The following is a 25,020-nucleotide window of genomic DNA, read 5'->3' on the forward strand; positions in this document are numbered from 1 at the left end:
TTCATTATAGATTATGATTTGTGCTTGATTTTAACATAATTAAATTAATAGGAATTTGTATTTGGTCTGGCCACATTAAATCATTTTGTCATACAAAATTCCACCTTAAGTGGAATAATAACATTAAGGCAGATTAAATAGTGGACATTTTTTGTTTTTATAAACTTATTTCATCTTTTAAGTGAGTAATTAAGATCTCATTTTGACTTCTCCACCTTAAGCAATTTATGATAAGGTAATTAGATTGGTATTTCTTCTATGCTGTACTAAAAAAGTAGTTTTTTTACAGTAATATGGGAAAATATTGTAGAAAGGCTCAATGAAATAATGTATTTGGAATGGGTTAATAACTCATTGAACTTCCAGATGGCATTTATGGTATTTGAATGCAGTCTGGTAGCTTCATGAGATTGTCTTGTTCTTATGATTTGTTGAAGAGCAATGAATTTTAATAATAGTCCAACCATTTCTCTTTAGAAGTAACTTTTTTTTTTCAGTGTTTTGTTTCATCGTTGTTTGTTTTTTCTCCTTCCTTCAGTGTGACAGATGGCGGCACAATGTGTGACAAAAGTGGAACTGAGTGTCTCCTGTAACGATCTTTTGGATAAAGATATAGGCTCAAAGTCAGACCCTTTGTGTGTATTGTTATTGAATACCAATGGACAACAGTGGTATGAGGTAAAATGTTAAAAAATTCCATTTGGAGGGAAGGGTGATCCAATTGTATTTTTGATAATGAGAAGAGGTTTTTAATGGTAATGACCAACCAATCCAAAATGAATCTTGTTTATATTAAGGCAAGCATCTTTAATTTGTTCTTTAAGTCATTCATTAAGTAAAATTTCTAGATACAGATATTTTCATTAGCCATTGGGAATATTAGTCAATTTTGTTCAATAAAATTGAAAGTTGAAACTTTTGAGCCCCAAAATGCATGCCTATGATTTAGTGACTCTACTAATATCTTACTCTCTCCATAGGTTGAACGCACAGAAAGGATTAAGAATTGTTTGAATCCCACATTCACCAAAAAATTTCACATTGATTATTATTTCGAAGTGGTTCAGAGGCTGAAGTTTGGGATTTATGACATTGATAATAAAACCATTGATTTGAATGATGATGATTTCTTGGGAGAATTTGAAGGGACTCTGGGACAAGTAAGTATGACTAGCTGCTGAGTTCTTTAATAGTTTCATTGCTTTTATGGTAATTCCCATATGCGCTTCTAAAATCATAAAGACGTTTATTAACTTTTTTTACTTTTAGAATTACTTGGTTGTTATTTCATTGTGTCTAACTTTTCATGATCACTTTTGGGGTTCTTGGCAAAGACACAGGAGTGGTTTGCCATTTCCTTCTCCAGTTTATTTTACAGATGAGAAAATTGAGGCAAATAAAGTAGTGTCTTGCCCACGGTCACACTGTTAGTAAATGTCTAAGACTGGATTCGAACTGAAATCTTCCTGACACCAAGTCTGACACTCCATCCACTGACCTGCTCCATTTTTAGTGTTATTTTGTTTTTATATCACCTTCATTTCCAAATATGTTCTACTCTTTGGGAAACCATTCCCTATGAAAAATATTTTTAAAAAAAGATGGAAAAAGAACAACTTAGCAGAACCAATTAAAATCAATTAATTAACCTTTCCTAATCTATATATATAATATTTCACATCAATAGTCTTCCACCTCTGTAAAGAAAAGGAGGTGACATTTTTCTACTTTTCTCCAAGTGTAGCCTTGGTCATTATAATTAATCAGCATTAAGGGTTATTTTTGCTCTTTTTTTTTTATCTTCTTGTAGTTATGTATATTGTTTTCCTGATGTGTACTTGCTTCACCCTGCATCTGTTCCTATAAGTTTATACATTTCTCTGAATTCTTTATATTTGTTGTTTCACATGGAGCAATAATATTCAGTTATATTTATGTACAAAAAATTTTTTTAGCCATTTCACAATTTATGGGAATCACTTTTGTTTCCATTTCTTGACTTAGGGCAGCTAGGTGGTGCAGTGGGCAGAATACTGGGTTGCTAAATTAGGAAGACTCATCTTTCTGAGTTCAAATCCAACTTTAGACCTTTATTACCTATGTGTCCCTGGGCAAGTCTTTTAACCTTGTTTGTCTCAGTTTCTACATGGTGAATCTATCTCTTCTTTGTTGGGCTATGGGTAGCGTGCTTCCTTTTTGGTCCTTAGAATGAATCATGGATTATTATTGCATTGATCAGAAGTTTTCCAAAGTTATTTTTTCTTATAATGCTATCTTTTTTTTAAAACCCTTACCTTCCGTCTTGGAGTCAATACTGTGTATTGGCTCTAAGGCAGAAGAGTGTTAAGGGTAGGCAATGGAGGTCAAGTCACTTGCCCAGGATCACACAGCTGGGAAGTGTCTGAGGCCATATTTGAACCTAGGACCTCCTGTCTCTAGGCCTGGCTCTCAATCTACTGAGCTACCCAGCTGCCCCCCTTATAATGCTATTTTTGCATGAGTTGCTCTAATTCTGTGTGTTTCACTCACATCTTCCCAGTTTTCCTTGAAATCATCCATTTTACTATTTCTAGTGGCACAGTAATATTCAATTTGCATTCATATGCCACGATTTGTTTAGCTATTCCTATGTAGATGAGAACTCCTAAGTGACAAATTTCCAAGCTATTATTAAAGAAGTACTGATCTTGGCGAAGAAGAGTTCCAGTTTGCACTAGTGGAGGAAATGTCTACATGAGAAAATCATTAATCATACCATCATAGATGGAGAACAGACAGAAGAGACCTTGGAGGTCTCCTATTCCTGCCTACTTATTCTGCAGATAAAGAAATGAATGTTCAGGGGAATTAAAGTGACTCATACAAGTTCACCCATATTGAGTGGCAGAGCCAGGCTTTGAGCTCAGCCTTCAAATCCAATGCTCTTTCCCCAGTGTGGTTTTCTTTGATTTTTTTTTTTTTTTGAAGGACTCAAATAGACCTAGAATCTCATGGATTAGGTAGTAGCTTCCTGGGGGGCAGCTCTCCAGCCATGCACGCCTGTCCATCTTGGGTGACTCGTATGCATGCCCTCTTGAGTCCACTTTCCTCATTTTCTCTTGATAGTATGAGTATCAGTGGAACCTAGACTGTTTTCTTGGCATTCCTTCTTTGGGCAAAATGACAAGCCCATCATCTCTTCCTACCATCCAATTCCTTATTTACCCCAATCTTTCTCAGATCTTTTCATTGGTCGTACATTGGAGCCCTCTCACGCCCTCCATGTACTTCTTCATCTCCCTCTTTGTGATACTCATTTTTAGTTCATTGGAGGCTGTTGGATTCCATGCTTTGATACCATAGGGTAACACTGGTAGAATGTTAATGTTGAAAAGATCCTTTGAAGTATTAATTCCTTGACTGCACTTATAACTTCACCCTTGAATTAAGAGCTTTGAAAAGTGGGTTAGTTTTCAATAATGTATTGATATTTATCTGAAAGCAGCTTATTTTATGTAAAAAATAACGAACAATAAATATCCTCCTAGGGAACAAGCAAGACTCTTTGTCATTAACTCATTCAGAACAAGTTTAATTATTTTAATGTTTAATGAATGACATTCTAAACTTGGTGCTTTAGTGAATTTTGGATTTGGAGTGTGTGACCTACATATAGCCAATGATAAAAGAATAATGGATTTACTTAGCATTGCTGTTCTCTATTTATTGAAATGAATTGAACAGGGATCTTAACTGATTGAGCAGCAATTTATATTCAGGGCAACAATAGATGATTTTGAATAATCAAAGTAAACCATACTTAAGGCCCTGCTTTAAAAAAAGTTATTTTGGGCATTTCTATATTAATTGAAGTAATGGTTTTTCTAATCCACTTCCTCACTTTGCTATGGAAATGGCCCTAGACTACTTTTGTTGCAGTTTTCTCAAAATGCATTTTATCTAAAACCATGATAGTTTATTTACATATTTTAAACCTGTTAGAATCTTTTCAGTATAGTAAGATAAGATATTTTACAAAGAGATGGAGATTATTTTATATATTTATTTTTAGTCAGTGAAAACTGTTTCCCCTCTAATTTGCCCTTATGAAACTTTTATTACTCAGGGGTGGATTATTCTTGGAACAGAGTTGTCAGTATTAATCTCCTATACTTTGGGGAATATTCTGTTTGATTCCTATAGCTCTGTAATATGAATCTTTTTTGAAGTAGCTCTGATAGTATCACAACTCAGAGTTAAATTGAACTAGGTTTTTGCTTTTTGAGAATAATATATTTCTTTGCAGCACTGAAACAATTCTGCTAAGGATTAGAATTGTAGGTCTAGATCTGTAGAAATAATAAACCATCGAAACATGCTGTATCTTAGTGTGTCCAAAAAGTATTTTCTAGAGATTAAATGTTGAAGTTGTTTAAAGTTTGGAAAGCCAAAGTTGCTTTAGATGCCATTATCAAATCTTTTCACCCAGAGGGAACTTGAATGTGATTTGCATCTGAGATGAAAATCTTTCCCACTTTTTCCATTACAAGAAGGAGTTGTAAAATCTTTGACTGTAAGGATATTAGCTAATGTGGGTTAGAAGATGGTATCTATTTGGGTATCCACTTTGGAAATTTCTAACAAATGTATGGATAGCTATATTTTTTAAGTGTTTTTTTTTAATAGTTTCCAAATTCATAAAGAAAACATTTAATGTTTCTATTTCTCATAATTGTAAATTTTCATTTCAAACTTTTTTTTAGTAAAGTGAAATAGATTTTGATTATAGCTTTTTTTTTTTTTTGATCCTAACAGATTGTTTCTAGTAAGAAGATAACTCGACCATTGGTCCTCAAAAATGGAAAACCTGCAGGGAAAGGGAGCATCACGGTAAGACATAAGGCTTTTGCTTTTGTTAAAGTAGTTGGAAGAAATGGATAAGATATGTAAGAGGTAGCATGATGTAGTGATTAGAGAGTTGACCTTAGCATCACCAGGATCTGGATTTGAATTCTACCTCTGGTACATACTTGCTGGATGATTTTGAATGAATCCTTTAATTGCTCAGTGCTTTTTTTTTTTTTTAAACCCTTACCCTTCCGTCTTGGAGTCAATACTGTGTATTGGCTCCAAGGCAGAAGAGTGGTAAGGGCTAGGCAATGGGGGTCAAGTGACTTTACCAGGGTCACACAGCTGGGAAGTGTCTGAGGTCATATTTGAATCTAGGATCTCCCGTCTCTAGGCCTGGCTCTCAACTGAGCTACCCAGCTGCCCCCTTGCTCAGTGCTTTTATCAACTCTTGACTCTTAAGTTGCAGAAAAGATGTCAATCTGTATTTATAAGAGGGCATTTCTTACCAGGAGCTGCTTAAAGCAATAAAATTACAAGTCTTAAAAAAAAAAAAAAACCTCAAACCAATGAACCAACCACAAGGTAGCCATTTTTCGGTAATACTTTATTTTTTGTTCCTAAAGCAAATGAACGCATTTTCCCTCCCAAATAGTAAGTTAAAATTGGGATTCAGAAGTTTGAAAAAAGTGAAAAAAAAAAAAAGGGCAATTCTTGCCATTTAGAGATTCTTTGATCTCTTAGAATTTTGCTCTGGAAATTTCTTCTTGTTTTAGTTACTGAAAATTTCTTCTAGATGCCTAAGAAACAGGAGCTCAGCTACAGTGGAAATTTGTGTTTGCTGTGAGAGACCTGTGCCAGCTCCACATGTTCTTTTTTTCCTGTTTCCCAGGGCTAGTGAAACTAGCATTTCCTGGATAGCCTCATTCCTGTACCATGACTAGCTGAGTGGGAAGTGATTCACAAAATAAGTGGCACATTTTGGCTCTCTTTAATTCTAGCATACTTCCTTAAAACCAATAGACAGACTATATAGTTATTTGAAAAGAACATTTCTATGAAATATTTCAGTTGATGTCTTCAGATGTAGCCATTCTATTTCCTTTACTATCTTCCCATCCCAGCTACCCAAGTATAACTGTGATCATACCCATTCCCAGGGTATCTATCTTTTACTGCTATTCTTAGGTATTAAGACATAATCCTCTTTTCAGTTTTATCTGTCACTTCTCTTTTGCTACCATGCATCTTGTCCAAGAAGGGAGATCTTATTCATCTGTATAATGTAGCAGACATTAATTAAACACCTTCTGTGTTTAAGGGATGGTGCGAGATCCTGAGATACAAAGAGAAAAAAACCTGTGGTTCCTGCCCTCAGGGATTGTACATTATAGCAAACAGATTTCTAATTTTTCACGTTTTTTTCAAATACCAAAATAGGGATCTTTTTGAATTATTCATGAGATTATTCGATCTGATGCAGCTTTTGGCAATTGCCTTGTGATTTCTGGAGACCCATCTATTAAGAACATGGTAAATTCCTCTGAGGAAAACCATGTTAGAGTTAGTTTTGTTGCTCTGAGAACCCGACCCACTAGAGTTCCAAGTTAATGATAGCATTAGTATTTTCAAATTTGTTAAGTGAAAAACTCCTATCTCATAGCCTTATTTTAAACAAGTTTTTCTAAGAACTAGCCCTATTATTAGAGAACCCTGTAGATAATAATATATCAAACCTCTATAGCTGGCTTCTCTTCTTCTGGCCACTAGTTTAGTACCTAGACCAATTGTCGGCAACCTTTTTGGCCGTGAGAGCCATAAACGCCTGCGGAAGGAGGAGGATAGAGGCGGAAGGCGCTGGAATATGGGCTGAAGGGCCCCCTGGGGCACATCCTGGGGCTCTGCCCAGACTGGCTGGTCGGGAGATGGAGCCAGATATGACTCCAGAGCCATACGTTGCTGACCCCTGACCTAGACAAACGTATTTTGGAGAGTATCATTATTTTTGATAGATGCCTTTTGTTGTTACATTATTAATTTCTGTATATATATCTTTCTTCTATTCCCTTGTAATAAAAATTAAAAAATAAATAGGGGGAGGGCAGGTAGGTGGCACAGCGGATAGAGCACCAGGTTTGGAATCTGGAAGACCTGGATTCAAATTTGATCTCAGATACAAGTCACTTAACTCCATTTGCTTAGCCTGTGCCCTTCTGTTTTACAGTTGTTACTAAGACAGAAGGTAAAGGTTAAAAAAAAAAATAGGGGTAAAAGCAGTTTTGTAAAGCCAACCAGGACATTCACAATTTCTTTTAGTGTGTTTAGTATACGGCCAAATTACTCCACTTCAGGAAAAAGAGACGGGAAGTATATTTTCTTAACTCTTCTCCAGGGTAAAACTTGATGATTTAAATTACACAAATTAAGTTTTGTTTTACTGTTCTTTTTGTTTATATTACTATAGTCATTATGTATATTATATTCCTGTTTTTGCCTACTTTACTGTGAATCATTTTATAATTCTTTTTGACATTTCTTTTTTTTTTTTAATATTAAAACCCTTACCTTCTGTCTTGGAGTCAATACCGTGTATTGGCTGCAAGGCAGAAGAGTGGTAAGGGCTAGGCAATGGGGGTTAATTGACTTGCCCAGGGTCACACAGCTAGGAAGTATCTGAGGTCAGATTTGAACCCAAGAACTCTCTAGGCCTGGCTCTTAATCCACTGAGCCACCCAGCTGCCCCCTGGCATTTCTTATATGCATAGTTTTTTCTGTTGCATTCGTATACCATAATTTGTTTAGCCATTTGTTAATTGGTGGGGATAGTCAATTTAGAAAAAGGATACTTGGATGTATTTAATTTTGTAGATCATTTAAAAAAATTAGGATTGGCACATTTAACGCCATTCTCTGATGTTTCAGACATTAAAAAAAATATGTTGTGGCATGCCTTTCATCTATATTTACCCATCTGTGTATTCAATGCTAGTAAAATTTTGTTATTAAATATTTTAAAATCCACCTTTAAATGAGTATAGAATAATGCACAATTATATAGCAGGATATATCAACACTAGAAAAATAGACTAGGGTTCTACATGTTTTCTATTTTTCTTAATTAAATTGTCTATTATTAGATTTCAGCAGAAGAAGTAAAGGATAACAGAGTGGTCTTATTTGAAATTGAAGCAAGAAAGCTGGATAACAAGGTTGGTAGAATGTAAAGGTTTCAGTAATGTAATAACTCTCAACTAAATCATGTTAGTTTCTTTTTGGAAGGCGATTTGGTTTTATACAAAGCCTAGTAATATGCCTTTTGTTAAAAGAACAGAAGGAGGAAGGAGTCTGGGAATATTATGATATGTATAAACTGATTTTAGTGTCTAAGTAGTTAATTACACACAGATTCTAATTTTATGTCTCATGCCAACTCTACATTTTTGATCTGAGCCCATAATCTCTGAGACATTGCCTGTTCCACTTATACAACTTAGAGTATTCACTTTTCTTACCCCCAAAAAAGAGGTATATGGAAGTAGTTTAAAAAATCTTTAATGGTAATTCAGTTCTTAACATTTGTTTAAATAGCTTATTTTTTTTTCCATTTGCTTTATATCTGAAGATGTCTATGATCTTGTTTGGGCAAGATAGCTTTGGTTTGGAATTAGGAAATTGTGATCCTTGTTTTAGCTTTAATATTGGCAGGATGCATGACATTTGGCAATAAACTATACCTCAGTATTTTTTCCCCACCAAATGAAATTTATAATTCTTTCTCTGTCTCACAAACTTGTTTTCAGTCATTGTAAAGAGTATGTTTAATTTTAGTTTAATAGTATACTTAATTTAATTTAATATGTAAGTGCTTGTTATGTGTTACATGTTGTGGATACAAAAAAAGTGAAAATGACCTGCCCTCGAGGTGCTTATAATTGTTAATGAAGGACATAATATGCACACAAATAAATAAATAAATATAAGATATACAGATTAGATACAAGGTAACATTAAAGGGGAAGGCACTGACAACTGGTGGTGGTGGTGGTAGTAAGGTTAAAAAGAAGAAATAACTCTTAGAGGATTTTGGAAAACCAAGAGCACTCTACAAATGCAAAGTATTAGTATTACAGAGAAACTAACTATGGAAAGTGTTTACTCTTGCTACCAACACTCCTCTGAGACATGTTGAAGAAGGAAATTACTTGTAAATGCAGGATCTTGGCTATAGGGTTACGAGACTTTTGCTAGTACCTAGATACATTTTAGCTATTAGTGAGTCAGATAACTTATTGGATCTCCATGGGGCACAGAACCTCTGTAGGAGATGCTGCGGGGAGTAACACAGGAAGCGGAATGTGCTGGTAATGGACCGCTAATGTCACCTGAGGAGTCTTTTGCTTCTAGAAAGTGAAAAGGGACATGCGTATAAAGATGTGTTTGGTTCTCATGCTCTGAGACCCAACACTCAGGCCATGGTTGTATCACAAACAAAAATAAGTTAGTTAACTGGTAGGAAGGGAGAGTTAGGGAATGGGAGATTAAATGGAATTCATTGAGGCAGGAATAGCATTCAGGAAAAGCAAAGTTAGGTGCCAGTATTAGGTATAATATAAAACATACAAGTAGAGTTAGTGTCTATTTTGTCCCATCAATTAAGTTTCTTCTGAGCTCCTGAATTATTTATGTTGTTAACCTTATTTATTTAAAATAAGCAACCAATTGAGTGATGAGGCAAGTTAACTTATTCTTTATCCATAGACTGAAGCACTGTCCTTGTTAGCTATCTAGCTATAAATATGGATCTGATACAAAGAGGATGGTGATCAATGCGAATCTAGCTCTACTACTAGGAAAAAAACTGTTCAAATTTCATGCATTTTTCATCCATGGTCAAAGTTGCTGTCTTTATATCAGAAAGACAACATTTCTTTTTCTTTTTTTAATCTTAATTTTTATTAATTAATTTGTTTGTTGGTTACATTGAAATTCCCAGGAATCTCTCTCCCTCCCTCTCCTCCTTGAACTAGAGAAAGCATCGCTTGACAAAAAAATTGGTTCACACTCTTCTATTTTAAATTAGATTCACTAGTTACTAAGCAATTTAGGTTTTTTAAGAGTATATGTATTTATTTAGTGATGTTCAGTGGTTTCAGTTGTGACTAACTATTCACGACCCCTTTTGGGATTTTTTTCTTTTTTTCATTATTTAGAATATTTTCCCATGGTTACATAATACATGATTTTCCATCCCCTTCTATCCTCCCCACTCCCATAGCTGACAAGCAGTTCCACTGGGTTATATGTGTATTATTGTTCAAAACCCATTTCCATGTTACTCATATTTGTAGTAGAATGATCGTTTAACATCAAACCCCTAATCATATCCATATTGAACTACACAACATTTCTTTTTTCAAAGTGTAATGACATCTTGTAAAGGCATTCTTTTTTTTTTTTTTTTTAACCCTTACCTTCTGTAAGGCAGAAAAGTGGTAAGGGTAGGCAATGGGTGTCAAGTGACTTGCCCAGGATCACACAGCTAGGAAGTGCCTGAGGCCAGATTTGAATCTAGAACCTCCTGTCTCTAGGCCTGGCTCTCAATCCACTGAGCTACCCAGCTGCCCTCCTAAAGGCAATCTTGCTCTTAGGGATCATATATTACTACTGCAAAGAGATTTCTAAATTTGTGTATTTTCTAGTCCCTTAGCCTCCAGACCTGGGCAGTGAGATAGTTGGCTTTTTTTTTTTTCTGATTTAATGAACACTGACATATATCTGAGCTGATCCTAATTTCATGTACACACTATAGAAGCAGATGGTTTCACTGCTTTATTTTTAGGATCTATTTGGAAAATCTGATCCCTACCTGGAATTTCACAAGCAGACATCAGATGGGCAGTGGCTAATGGTACACAGAACAGAGGTAAGTTGGAGTATCGGGATGAAAAGTATGCTTTAGAAGGAATTTACTTCCAGTTGAGTATCAGCATTCTGGATGTTTTTTTCCTTTTTTCTCTCAGTTGATACAGTTTGTTTAAACACCACTGAGTTGTTCCAAACAAACAAAACTTCTCCAATTGTATTCCCTGAAATGAGTTAAGCAAAATTACCCAAATGGACTGAGCAGAACCTTCTGCTTTACACTTTTGTAGCTTTTGTTACCAGAAAGGAAGTATGTGTGCTTTCACTTTAATATCTGATACCAACATTGTCTGTCGTTTTTAACTTGAGTTTCCTTGCCAGCTGGGATTGCTTTTACTTCTATTGCTGCTGCCATTCAGTATGTTGTTCTCCACACTCATGAGTGTTTTTTTGAGTTCAGACCCTATCTTAGAAAAATTGCCATGAGAGTTTAGGCTTGCACAGGCTGAGCTGCACAAATTATTCATTACATGTGCTCCTTAAAATGTGTATGTGAATATATATGTTATATATCATGTATATGTTTTATTATATTATACAGTATATGTGTGTGTATATGCATATACATATATATATATTTATATAATATATTTTTTAAAAAGTTAGATGGTAATACAATAGTGAGTATATCCTGGAAGTTTTAACTAGACTGGGAAGGGTACATTGTAGTCACTTTACAAAAACACCAACCTTTATTTGATTGGTTTGGATACATGTAGGCAACTATTAACTATAGACTATTTCTTTAAAATGCAAGTGCTCACAAATGAAAATCAAATACATAGTTATGTAATGGGGAGAAAAATAACACCGATTATAGGCTATACTTTGATTTGGGCAAAAAAGTATGGCCTGTGTTTGGACCAATATGAGATGAGGCTTCTTTCTTGTTTCCCAGAAGGCAAGGAACCAGAATGCAGGTATAATATAGTTGGGACTAGAGGAAGTGGTGGCTAGTGTTGTAAGTTTTTATTTCTTTTTTAACTCATTTTTTCCCCTGTATGTGTGTGGTAACATGTCACCTGACTTCAAACCTTGTTACTCTTAGAAGTTTTGCAATGGGTGAACATATTGCCCCAATAATAATTTTTTTCGTTATCTCATTACCAGGCAGTATATTTCAGTCATGATTTCTTACAGAGATTGAAGAACAGGTTTTACTTTGGAATTTCCTTAAGAAAAGTATGAAAAGTTCATCAAGTACGGAAGGGAGACTGACAAGTGCATGGAAATCAGTAGTCAATCAACTGATTTTTGTGAAATGTTTACCACATATTAGGCATTAGAGATATGAGAAAGGCAAAAAACAATCTTGTCCCTTGTCCTCCTTACTTCTCTTCCAGCAAGGAGCTCATATTCTAATAGAAGAAACAATATGTAAATACCACAAGATATAGAGAGAATAGATGGAAGACAATCTGAAAGGAAAAAGCACTAGTAAAATCAATTTGATTTAATTAAGGATTGTTTCTAGTCAATGTTTTTACATTCCTTTGCATTCCTTTTTGTAGGTCATTAAAAACAACTTGAATCCTGTTTGGAGGCCTTTTAAAATTTCTCTGAACTCTTTGTGCTATGGAGATATGGACAAAACCATTAAGGTAACATGAATATTGCCTGTGTGCATCTTTTTGAAATGTGAAGCAATATATGAAGAAATAACACATATGCAATAGCAGGTATCTGTGAAGTTGGATTCATGTTCCTTTCTACAGAAGTGAATCAGAGAGTCTGAAATAATGTAGTGTAACCTTTTTCCCTTATCTCTAGCAATTCAGTGTCATAGATACTATTTTTAATTTAATTTCATTATCTCTTATTAAAAAGTTCAGCCTTTTGGCTGGTCTTTACATTTAATTAGAGTTCTCTTGCTTTGGGTCTAGGAACCTTTTTTTAAAAATTTTTTTTCTTTTTTATTATTTTAGAAAAAATTTCCATGGTTACATGATGCATGTTTTTACCTCCCCCCACCCCATAGCTGACGTGCATTTCCACTGGTTTAAACATGTGTCATTGATCAAGATCTATTTCTATATTATTGATACTTGCATGGTTGTTTTGAGTCTACATCTAGGAACCTTTTCTCTATTGTAACCAAAGTGAAACCCACACCCCAGTACTCAAGAAATGCGGGAGGTTTTGATATTTCTGTTCATCATTTTTAGCAAAAAGTAGAAATATCTCATTTATTAAGAATTTTGAGAACTGTGTGAGTAGAAATGCAGAAGAAAAATATATGATTTGTCACTCGTTTATATGGGTATAGGATTTTGGGGTTTTGGCTTTAAAAGATTACCCTATTACAAAAATGAATAAGGTATTGAGGGATAGTACATGTATAACTCAGTGGAATTGCTTGTTAGCTCCAGGAGGGGAGAGAGAAGAATGGAGGGAGAGAACATGAATCATATAACCAAGATAAAATACTAAAAATAAAAAAAAAAATAAAGTGATAATCCTCAAATGAAAAAAAAAATCTGAAGACACACAGATGGAAAAAAAAAGAATTTTGAATCTAGAATGTTAGAACAGAAGGATGAAGTTATAGAACAACCCAAAAGGAAATAAGAGAATGATGTTTGTCTTCCTGGGATTAATACAGCATAAATTCTTATTAAATATGAAATGACATGAAAAAAGCAAATTCAGTGTAGAGCTCTTTTTATGTGGTTACATGGATAGTTTTTCCCCCTTCCTTAAAAAGGACTACAAAGTAACTCTATTGTAATTAATGTGGATAAAGCAGGAACATATAGATTTGGAAACTACCACGTAAAACTGCTTTTTCTTGGATTCATAAAATTTTATCTTACAGAGAATATATTTTATTTCTGAAGCAGTTTAGCCACCAGTAGCAGTAATAACCTAGAAACAAAAGGAACTATGTAAAAGCAGTATCATATTTATTGAGTTTTAATTTTTTCCTCAATTAGTAATAGTTTGGGACTCCATCCATAGGACTAGAACAGGCAGAGAATGTTGGAGCAGCCCGAATTATGACTCTTCTTTTTCATTTCTAATGGTGTCTTGAAGATTAAATAATGCTTTTAAACTTTTCTGCTCACAGTGGCATGCTTAATGGCCTATTTTATTATAGTAAGTAAACTGGTTTTCTGAGCTTTCTCTAGTGAATGCCTCTCCTCATTTCAAAACTTCTCAGTTTTGTACATTCATAAAAAAAATACACAAACTGCCTGCCTACATTGTCAGTTACATTTCTTCTAAATTGTGTGTATGTGTGTTTGCAGTGAGTCTTAGAAAGTTTTATAGATCTGTGAGTCTTTCTGCTTTAAGAACTCACAGAAATGAGTAGTGACGGATGGGAAGAGAGGCTGTAGTGAAAATCAGCAGTGATTTGTGCTTCTCTATTAAATTTGCCAGTCTTTGGCTTTTATTTATTTACTTGTTTGTTTGTTTTTTAAACCCTTACCTTCCGTCTTGGAGTCAATACTGTGTATTGGCCCCAAGGCAGAAGAGTGGTAAGGGCTAAGCGATGGGGGTTAAGTGACTTGCCCAGGGTCACACAGCTGGGAAGTGTCTGAGGCCAGATTTGAACCCAGGACCTCCCGTCTCTAGGCCTGGCTCTCAATCCAATGAGCTACCCAGCTGCCCCTAGTGTTTGGCTTTTAGCACGTACCATTTCCATAACATCGATTGGACAGGAAGACAAATAATCATGCATGCTTACCATCTTGTCAAGAATGTGAATGCATCAGTAAAATGTGGTGGGGCTGTGTAGTGTGTGGATTTTTTATATATTTATATATGTATGTCTTTGTGTATCTGTGTATGTGTGTATACTATGCATGTGTTTACATTTTAAACTTTAAAATTTACATGTACTACTTTTTATTAGTTAATTAATCCATTAGTGAGGGACACTGACTAATGATATGATCTTCGCATTTTAGAGGAGAAAAAAGGGTTCTTATCTTCATTATATCTGGCTACACGCCAGTCAGTGACTCAGGATCATGTCCCCCAACCCCTTACCTCCTTTTAAAAATAAACCTATGAAATAAGAATGAAAGCCCCTGAAGGCCCAGCTTTACCATTAATGAGCTGAGTGACTTTGGACAAATCACTTAATCTCTCTATAAATCACAGTTCTCCTAGATATGGAATGGAGACTCTCTTGTCTTCCTTATAGGTTGCATGAGGAAATGAGATTATGCAGATGAAAGGGCTAGGCAAACATAAAGCATGGAAAAGAGAAAGGAGAGTATTCTACTTGCATCAATTATAGCAATTAATCTATTAATTATTAAATTAAACTAATAGCAAATAATCACACACTGCAGTTACATTTTTTTGGGAGGAGGAAATTAAGCTCTAGGGGAAATGAAATATATATATATGTGCAGTTACTAAACCTTTATAACATTTTCCCTCTGGAAGTTCTTTTCTTTCCTGAAGCTTATGGGTGAAATAGGACATGCAGGTACCTGTACAAATTTTGTGGGCAAAGTACTCACTATTGGAAAGCAACCAAAAACTTATTAAGGTTGGTTTTTTAAAAATTAGGATTGTGTTCTTTTTTGTATTTCTTTTTTTATTTTTAGGAGAAGTGGGAAATTTGAATCAGAGTCATTCATTCTTTTTCCATTAGAGACTTATAAGAAAAAAGTAAAGAGTTGAGGCTTGGAAATAGAACAGCTAGGGCAGAGCAGGCAAAATGTTGGAAATAGTTGGTGTTCTAAATGTTAGAAGCATCTTTTTAACTTTAAATAGCAGTATGTGAAATCATCAGCTGTTACATATTACAAAGTCAAAGATTTAGAGCTATAAGGCATCATCAAAGGATGTAGTCCAACTCTCTCATTTTACAGATGAATAACTGAGGCCCAGAGCATTTTAATAACTTGCCCAAAGTTATTCAGGCTATTAAGTGGCAGAGATAGAATTTGTGAATAGAATAGAATTTGAACAGAATTTTAACTCCCAACTCCAAATCCAGTGGTTTTCCCTACAGTAATATGCTGCCTTTATATTTTCCATGGTTTCTTAGTCTCTTAGAAGGAGGTAAAATTTAGGAACAAAAGGCTTCTTGGTATGATAGATGACCCTAATTATAAGGAAAAAAATTACTTAATTTGGCCTTGAGAATTGAAAGCATTCTTGTAGAGCAGAAGCCACAAATGTTGGGGCAAAAGTGAAATGGTTTTTAACTATAGGATTTTAACGAGGACTATATATTCCAAGAGAATTTAGGGGATTTCTAGGCAGTATTTCATAGGTTACAGGGCATAGAACACAGAGCTACTGTAGAGAGTCCTTAGCGATCATCCGGGTCAGCCTTCTTATTGTTTTCTTTATTAATGCACAGGGTTGAAGAGCATTGCATCCCTGTTATGTTCTAAAGCTGTGTGGGTGGGACGTCTCTACTTTTATACAGCTGCTCTTTCTGTTTCCAGGATAGGCCCTCTCATCATTACTGCTCTGAATTTAGAAAGGTTAAGAAAGAAGAACTGTTAAAGGAAATCTATTAGCTTGGAGTTATATTTAATCTTTAATAGTCTTACTTCTATTCAGAAATGGAAAATGGAGAGCCTTGGCTATTGGAGTCCAGCAGAAAATGAAAGTCCAAGAAGCCGAGACATTTAGCATCTTCCCTATCAAAAGTTTTACTCCTCTGTGCTGCACAGATGAGAAGCAAAGACAACCAACTGAGACACTCCATTCAGTGATTTTAGGATTATTATTTTTTTTTTCACTTTTCCTCTTGACAGTTTGGATCATCATTCTAATACTTGTCAGGTCTTATCCAGTCTAAATGATAGTATCAGACAAGTCCCCTCGAGGGAATCTAGAGACACTTAATGGTTCATTGGCCAAGGTCTGGTGGATAGTCTGTGGAATACCCCCACAGTCTTGCTTTGCCCCTGTCTTCTTGGAGATGGTGGCTTTTTGACTGATGCCACAAGAGAATGTAGGAAAAATGGGGGAAAGAAGATAAAAATCATCTCATTTTTGCTACATGTTAAACTTTGAAAAGTTTTTTTTATGCAAGAGGAGCAGTGTTATTATGTTACAAAAAATGATCCAAGTATCATTTTTATCTATGTTCTTTTTGTTCTTGTCCCATGGATGGCTGAGATAGGTGAGTATTCAGATGCTTCTTCTGTAGAACCTAGATCTCACTAGTTTGAGGTGTTTGTGTGTGTGTGTGTGTTTGTGTGTGTGTGTGTGTGTGTGAAGAATTTTTGGCAAGGACTCTTATATTTAATCTCTTGACTCTAACAGTCTTTCTAATGCCTAAATATAAAGGTTTTGGCATCCTAAGAGGTAAAAGGTAGGTGTTGTCAAATCACATTTATTTCCATATGCCCTCGTTAATCAAGAGAGAGGTTGATTTTTGTTTATTTCTAATTATGCTTAATTTCAGGTAGAGTGCTATGATTATGATAATGATGGATCACATGATCTCATTGGAACTTTTCAAACTAGCATGACAAAACTAAAAGGAGCCTCCCGAAATTCTCCTGTGAGTCTTTTTTTGAATTTGTACATGTCTTTTTAATTTAATGTAATTAATTAATTTAAATGGTTTATTTATTTGTTTAATTTAGAATATTTTTTCATGGTTACTACTTTTTTCATTTTAGTTTTGCATTTGTAGTCAGGGTTTTCTTCTGGTGTGATAAACAACCTAGTATATACCTTCCTCACAATTACATAGAATACTTTAAATCTTTAAAAGTTGAGTAAAAGGTCAAGAGGCATTCTTACTTTCCCATTTTCAGTTGGCTACTAGTTGGGTGGCCTAGTGGCATATTTGTTGTTGTTTTAGCTCAAGCCAGGTAGATACTGCTTTCTATATAATGTACTAGAATCTGATTTTTTGAGATGGATTTTATATTTTCCATTTGGCTCTTCTCTCCATCTTTCTCTGGAGAAAGATGAAATCAGAGCTCATTGTAGGTTCCAATAGGAAGCATTTGTGCAGGGAGAAACCTTGTTAGGAAGGACATCTGGTTCAACTAATTCTATTAAAACCATTTGAGTGCCTATATACCATGCTGATGATTTCTACTGAGGCCATTTCACTCTGTGGTCACTCGGCATAATTTCCTATAAAGCTGTTCTTGAAACAAATGAGTATTTGAGCCAAATCCCAATACTTTCTAAATAAAGCAGGTTAGTGCTTCCATGGTACCACACCATGCAGCAGTGCTTCTCTCACTAACCTCTTGCTCAACTTTTATACCTACGTTTGAAATTTTAGGGCCTCCTTTTACACTTTTTTATTATTACCATATTCAGTTACAAAGTCTTTAAGTCTTTATCTCTAGACTGTCACGAGTTTTTGTTCTTTCCGTTTTCTCTGTCCCTGTCCTGGTTGGCATCTTTATTACCTCTCCAGTATGTGGCTTAGGGCAGCTAAGTGGCACACTGGATAGAGTTCTGGACTTGAAGTCCAAATCTGACTTCAGACACTTACTAGCTGTGTGATTCTGAGTAAGTCACTAATCTGTATAAAATGAAGTAGACAAGGAAATGGCGGACCATTCTAGGATCTTTGCTAAGAAAACACCCAAATGGAATCATGGAGAGTCAGACACGACTGAAATAACTGAGCACAAACAGCAACAAAAACTTCCCTTATATTATAATATTATGTTTTCACTGATTTTTCTTCCTCTATATTGTTACTTCAGTAGTTCATCCTGTATATATCTAAACCTAGGTTTAACTGTCATCTCTATCCAGATGACTTAAAAATTGTGAGCTCATTGTGAGAAGGGATTGTCTCATTCTTTATTCTAGTATTTCCAGTGTCCAGTTCCTTGCCTGGCACAGAGTACATGCTTAGAGATGTTTTTGGATGGATTATTGTTAAATCTATTAGTTCAGTCCCACAGTACAGCTCCATATTCTTTCATTTCCCTACTTAGAACTTTTACCTACTCCCTATTGCTTATATAATAACATTTAAACTCTTCAACCTGGGCATTTGGACTTGTTTAAATTTAGGATCCTTGACAACTTCTACTTATTTTTGTTTGAGCAAAGGGTACAGTTTTATTCCCTAGGTATGTTTGAAGAAGTAAAGGGAGTCCCCATGTAGAAAAGATGCTGGGGACATTTTTAAAAATCAGGAAAAAGAAAAGATTTGAGAGTTAAGAAATGGAAAGGTGATTTCTCTGATCTAAAAGTTGGAGAGAATTTTGGAAGAATATGGGTTGGATGAAATAGGAATCTATTGAGGAAGAGAACCCAAAATCGACCTTGAAGGAAATAAGGGAAGGAACACCAGCGGGGAAAGGTTTCTTTTTTTGTAGCCATGCCAAATACTCACTTTTCTAGTTTCATTTCCTATTATCGCTTCTTACGTACACATTTTTTATCCTCATCCCCAGAGGGCAGCTAGTTGGTACAGTAGGTAGAATGCTGGATTTGATTAAGCTCAAATCTGGCCTCAGACACTTACTAGCTATGTGACCCTGAGCAAGTCACTTATCCTGTTTGCCTCAGTTTCTTTATCTGTAAGATGACCTAGAGAAGGAAATGGCAAACTAGTCCAGTGTCTTTGCCAAGAAAACTCCAAGAAGAGTCAGATATAACTGAACAACAACAATAAATTGTATAATTTAAAGGAGGGGTCAGTAAACTTATGTGTGAAGGCCAAATCTACCCAGCTGCTTGTTTTCACAAGCTAGGGTGGTTTTTAAAATGTCTTTTTAAAAATGTATATTTAAAAATGTAAAAGCCATTTCTATTTGAGCAGTACAAAAATCAGACTGAGGCTGGATTTGGTCCTCAGATGATAGTTTCCAGATCCTTGATATGGATTTTAAGTAAGTGGTATGGGATTTCAGAAGATTGGATCATCCAGGCAAGACTTTATAGATGAGGTAAGTCTTGAAAGATAGAAAGGACTTTTGACAGATGGACAGATTATCTGTCAGAAGAGAAAAATTAAGTGAAAAGAGTACAAAAGGTAGAATGTAGGATTACAGAATCATCAGATTACAGATCACATGCAATATGCCCTTAGTTAATAGAAAGATATTTTTATCTCCTCATGAATGCATATGGTAGTTAAAAAAGAGTTCTTGAAGGCAATTGTGCTATTTGGTAGTTGTAGCTTTAATGTTCCTTGATTCTCTAATAGTTTTTTGTGTTTTTCCTAAGCAACTCATTTTGTTCTCTGCATGGAGAACTGCTTAAGGAATGTTTCATTTGATGTTTGTTAATTATAAAGAGCAAGAATAATCTTGTTCTAAGGCAAATCCAATATTAGGCCTGCTTCAATTACAGGAAAGTGAACTGGAATTGTTTAAAATATAGATATTTTGTATATTTGATGAATTATTGTTATTCAGTTGCTTTTGGTCATATCTGACTCTTCGTGACCCCATTTGGGGTTTTCTTGGCAAAGATACTAGAGTGGTTTGCTATTTCCTTCTTCAGCTCATTTTACAGAGGAATAAACTAAGACAAACAAGATTAAGTGACTTGCCCAGGGTCATACAGCCAGGAAGTGTCTGAGGCCAGATTTGAACTCAGAAACATGAATTATCCTGAATCCAGGCCTGACCCTATATTTACCCTGCCACTTTATGAATAAATAAATCTATTTAGGGCTCAGGAGATTTTGGTAGAGGAATGAAAAGGCATGATGTTGAAGGAGGGAAGTCAATCATTCTTTAAATTCATATCAGGTGGGGTAATGGTGTTTTTTTTTTTTTTTTGTATTTTACATTTATCTTCCAATTCCTATAGGTTGAATTTGAATGCATAAATGAAAAGAAGAGGCTGAAGAAAAAAAGCTACAAAAATTCTGGTATTGTCAGTGTGAAACATTGTGAGGTCAGTGCTTGTTTGAGCTAGTTCTTTTCATTTGAGATCCATTTGAAGAGTTGTCCCCATTTCCTGAGCCAACATGCTGTGTGTCTGGACCTCTGAATCTTTGACTTCTGGTCAGTGCAGAAATTAAACATTGTGTTTTGAGATATTCATAGAGCAGAGGGGAATAGAGATAGTAAGTTGTAGCAAAATCTTTTTAAATAGCATGTTTACTTCCAGAGTAAAAATATCTCAAAGTATTGAGGCATTTGGCTCAAGGCCTTTGGAGCACTCTACATGTTTGATACTTTTCCAGAAGGCAGACAAAAATGATGGCCTTCTATCCCTGCAAAACAGTGCCTGATGATCTGGCATTTTCTAGGCTTGTTGGAATGAAAGTAGCCTGACCCAGTTTTATCCATCCTGTTAATCTTTTCAAGATGAGAAGACTTAATAATGGTTATAACATGCAGAGAGGGAAAATCCCTTTCCCCCCACCCTGGCTGTGTGTTTCTGAGACTTCTTATTCTGTAAAAGAACCATTTTCTGATAAAGATGGATGTGAAAAATACAAACAAAGCCACTGTTAAGCTCCTAAAAATTAAACATTGCATTTTCCCCATTTTTGGTTGAGGTAATATTCTTATCCTGATGCTGGTGATGCACTTCTGTTGAAGTAAGGTCACTCCATCGAAAGTAAAATGTAATCCTAATATGTGATCTCCCCTAGAATATCCCTGGGATTTTGAGCCAATGTGCCACCATTAATGTTAGAAGGTCTTGCTGTGGAACAAGATGTCCAGAAGGATTGATAAGCAGAGGGCTGGCTTTGTGTACTAAATCCAGCCAGAATGGAGTGAGCAGGCTTGACTTTAAATTTTGTGTTTTACCAGGGAGTTGGCAAAGAAAAATAAGGTGAAATGGCTTAGCTTTGCAACTACTGTAACAAGAGTCTTTATTCCCAAGTATTTTGAAGGAGGTGTAAAATCAGGGATAGAGGAACTAGTGAAGCAGAGACATACTAGGCTAGAATTCAGCTCTAATTTGCATGTATTTACATTTTACCTTTATTCATTTTGGTTCAGCAAGATTAATTTATGTCCTCTTCAAAACCTAAGTGAATGAAACTCCTTGTTCTGTATTTTACAAAGCAACGGCTTTAACTTTAACTCTCTGTTTTTAGATTACAGTGGAATGCACTTTCCTTGACTACATCATGGGAGGATGTCAGCTGAATTTTACCGTACGTGAAATAAATTTCCCTGTCTATTGAGCCAGGCTTTATAGGGTGGACTGTGATAGGAAGGCTTTCCTGACTGTCTTACAACTCTTTTTGTTTGTTTGGAACTGAATATGTGACCAGACTTTCTATAAATTCATTAAATGTGCTCTACTCGGATCCAATTTCTGAACCTTGTCACAAGCTTTCTGTTTTATGAACAAGAAAATCTGTCTTTCCTGAGAGCAAGCAGACATGTATAGAAATCTGTGCTCATTTGGTAATAAATAGAGTAATTCAGAGAACCATTAACTGAAAATAGCAACAGTGGTAACAAACCCACAAAGTGAAGGCCTGAGTGCAATAGAAATTCATGATTTAAGGGTTCTGGAATAACTGAACAGCAGGTAAGTATTTCATGCAAACAACTGAGAGACATGATCTGGCCAAGAAACACTCTTTAAATACTCGTTGGTTTAATTTAATAGGGAAGAATGGGTTTGGTACAGGAAATGTCTGTGCCTTCCAGTCTTGCTAAGTATTAACATGTTGTTGATTACAGGTGGGAGTAGATTTTACTGGTTCAAATGGGGATCCTCGATCTCCGGACTCTCTTCATTACATCAGCCCCAATGGAGTTAATGAATATTTGACTGCTATCTGGTCTGTTGGGATGGTCATTCAAGATTATGATGCGTAAGTCCCGGATAAGAATCTCATCTTTTATAGGAGCCTTTCCCAGCCCTCCTTAATTCTGATATCTTCTCTCTGTTAATTATTTCCCATTAGTCCTGTATACAGCTTGTTTGTATATATTTATTGGCATATTATCTTCCCCATTAAATTGTGAGCTCCTTGAAGGCAGGGACTTCTTGGCTCTCTTGTGTCTTTAGTTTTTTAGTACAGTGTATGATACATAGTTGGTGCTTCATAAAAATAAAAAAAAATGATTTATTTTAGGAAAATCCTGGCAAATTTGTTTTATAAATGTTTATTGGTTTTTAGAAAAATGACAACTGATTTTTATAACTACCCAGAAAAAAATCACTTGCTTTTTTTCAGTTCATTCATGTAATAAATATGTATAGTATTTCCTAATAATGATACAAAATGAAAAACCAGAAGCAGTGGAGTAGAGTGGATTAGACTTGGAATCAGGAAGATCTGAATTTAAGTTCTTCTTTTGTATGACCCTGGATGGGGGTGGGTCAGTGGTGTAAGAGGGGAAAATGGGAATTATTATGGTTTGACTAGATATTTAAGGTTTGGTTGCCAGAAATTGATTAACTCCATTTTGAAATAAAAGAGACCCAAGTCAGGATGACTTTTATGGTGGTTTATTTACATGCAGGAAGATTGAAGGTAGGGAAAATGAGAGAAACTCTGGCCTGGATCAAAGGCCCCAGCAGAGGGACACAGAGGTTAATTAAACAAGGCTTCTAGCCACAAGGCCTCATCTAAGAAGAGAGGCCTCCTTGAGGCTAGAGCCTCCAGAAACATCAAGGGAAGAGAAAGAGAGTCAGCCTAACTTACCCACATGACAATTCAAAGGGAAGCAGTCTGAGGTCTCACCCGAGCTCCTTCAACACCTAGTTCAAAGCGCCAAAAACCCCACACAGGAAGTTGCCATCATATTTAAAAGATAGCAGCTTTAGTTACTTCCTGTGTCCCCCTCCAGTTTCATGTGGACAAATGGCAGCCTCAACCCTGTTTTGGACTGCCCAGGGGGCAGTCACTTGTTTTTGATTTGTCATTTACTATCATGTGTGGGTCACAGACCTCCCCCTCCCCACTTAATTCTAAGTTGGGTGGGATGACATTATTTCTGGTGGCTAAAGTCTAAAGAATGAATGAGGATGAGCTAATTCCATTTACATGGGGGGATAGGGGGGTGAGGGGAATCTTGTCTGGGTAAAGTGAGAATTTTAGATTCAGTTCCCATTCCACTCTAAATATGATTCTGCAAAGTAGTTTTTGCCTCCAAGGGGTTTGTATTTCACTTTCTTCAGGACTGAGAACATTTAATTTTTGTCTTTGTACTAATGGGGCCTAGCAAAGGTGCCTGGCATTTGGTAGGCCTCTCACTAAATGTTTGTTAATCACCCTCCCCCCCCCCCCCCCAGTAATTTCTCTTTATAGATAGGTGAGCATTAGAAAGAGTTACAAGTTACTAATTTCTTTCTAGGTCTATTTGCTCTAAAGTAAATAAATCCTTAATTTTTTTTCTATTGACTTGTATTGTATGTTCAAAGCTGATGCTTCTTGATGGAGATAGTCATTAATCTGCCTGATATTTAAGGAGAGCAAAACATTTCATATTGTTAAACTTTATTTTTAGTGATAAGATGTTTCCAGCCTTTGGATTTGGGGCCCAGATACCGCCTCAGTGGCAGGTAAGAATTCCTTTTATCCCCCAGAGCTTAGTGAAGCTTCACTTAGTGAAATATGCAGAAAATTTTATTTTCTCATTTGTGCGTTGACAGGTATCACATGAGTTTCCCCTAAACTTCAACTCAGAAAGCCCCTTCTGTAATGGTAAGTTTTCAAAATTAACATGAAGATCTTAACCTGAAAGTTTCAGTGGCACCAATTTTATTCTTCACTTGAGACCCCTCTGTTTCTCTGAACATTTTATATTTGGTTGTAGCAATGACAACAAAAAAAGCCGAAGAGTGATAATGTCTGAGAAATTTTGAACACTAAATTGTGTAAGATAAAATTAGAAAAAATTGCATTAATCATTTGTGTTATGATTGTAGACCAAATAATGAAAAAATTTACAATGCTGAAAACTTCATCCAAATCTTGGCAGGAAGTATTATTATGGATCATATTATTGTGGTTAATATCATATATTTGTTTTGCATTTTTGACTTTTTAAAGCACTTATGTATGTGCTATTTTGATTAGATATGACAAAATGTTTGATGAAGAGGGACTAACCCTTTGATATTACTGGTTTAGGGAACTCCAGGATAAGGAAATTTCCTCTACCAGTGGGGGTTGGCACCTTTTTTTGCAATTATAGCTTTAGGGAGTTGCTTAGAGCCCTTTGGGGTTAAATTCTTCACCCAGGATCACATAGACAGTATACATTAGAGGTATGTAGGCCTTCCTAGTGTCAGGAACAATGAACTAGACACTATGTCATGGTGCTTCTCTATCAAATAATTCAATTCAATAAACATTTTCCAAAGTTAGTTTCATTATTATGTATAGAAACTTTCTGTAAAGAAACAATATTTGTGTATTGTATATCTTTA

At 35.5% G+C, this 25,020-nt stretch overlaps 1 protein-coding gene across 1 annotated transcript in view; it reads left to right on the forward strand.

Annotated features, from left to right (window-relative positions):
• Nucleotides 1-546: 546 nt before the first annotated feature.
• CPNE3 (copine 3) overlaps nt 547-25,020 on the forward strand; it is a 33,736-nt gene continuing 9,262 nt past the window's right edge. Inside the window, exons 1-12 of the mRNA XM_044668335.1 lie at nt 547-678; nt 981-1,160; nt 4,795-4,869; nt 7,965-8,036; nt 10,667-10,750; nt 12,261-12,350; nt 17,135-17,233; nt 20,476-20,562; nt 21,722-21,781; nt 22,320-22,453; nt 24,096-24,150; nt 24,241-24,292. Coding sequence (XP_044524270.1) covers nt 547-678; nt 981-1,160; nt 4,795-4,869; nt 7,965-8,036; nt 10,667-10,750; nt 12,261-12,350; nt 17,135-17,233; nt 20,476-20,562; nt 21,722-21,781; nt 22,320-22,453; nt 24,096-24,150; nt 24,241-24,292 — 1,120 coding nt within the window. The remainder of the gene's footprint in view (nt 679-980; nt 1,161-4,794; nt 4,870-7,964; nt 8,037-10,666; nt 10,751-12,260; nt 12,351-17,134; nt 17,234-20,475; nt 20,563-21,721; nt 21,782-22,319; nt 22,454-24,095; nt 24,151-24,240; nt 24,293-25,020) is intronic.

Source organism: Gracilinanus agilis, chromosome 1, assembly GCF_016433145.1.
Source record: "Gracilinanus agilis isolate LMUSP501 chromosome 1, AgileGrace, whole genome shotgun sequence".
Lineage (NCBI taxonomy): Eukaryota > Metazoa > Chordata > Mammalia > Didelphimorphia > Didelphidae > Gracilinanus > Gracilinanus agilis.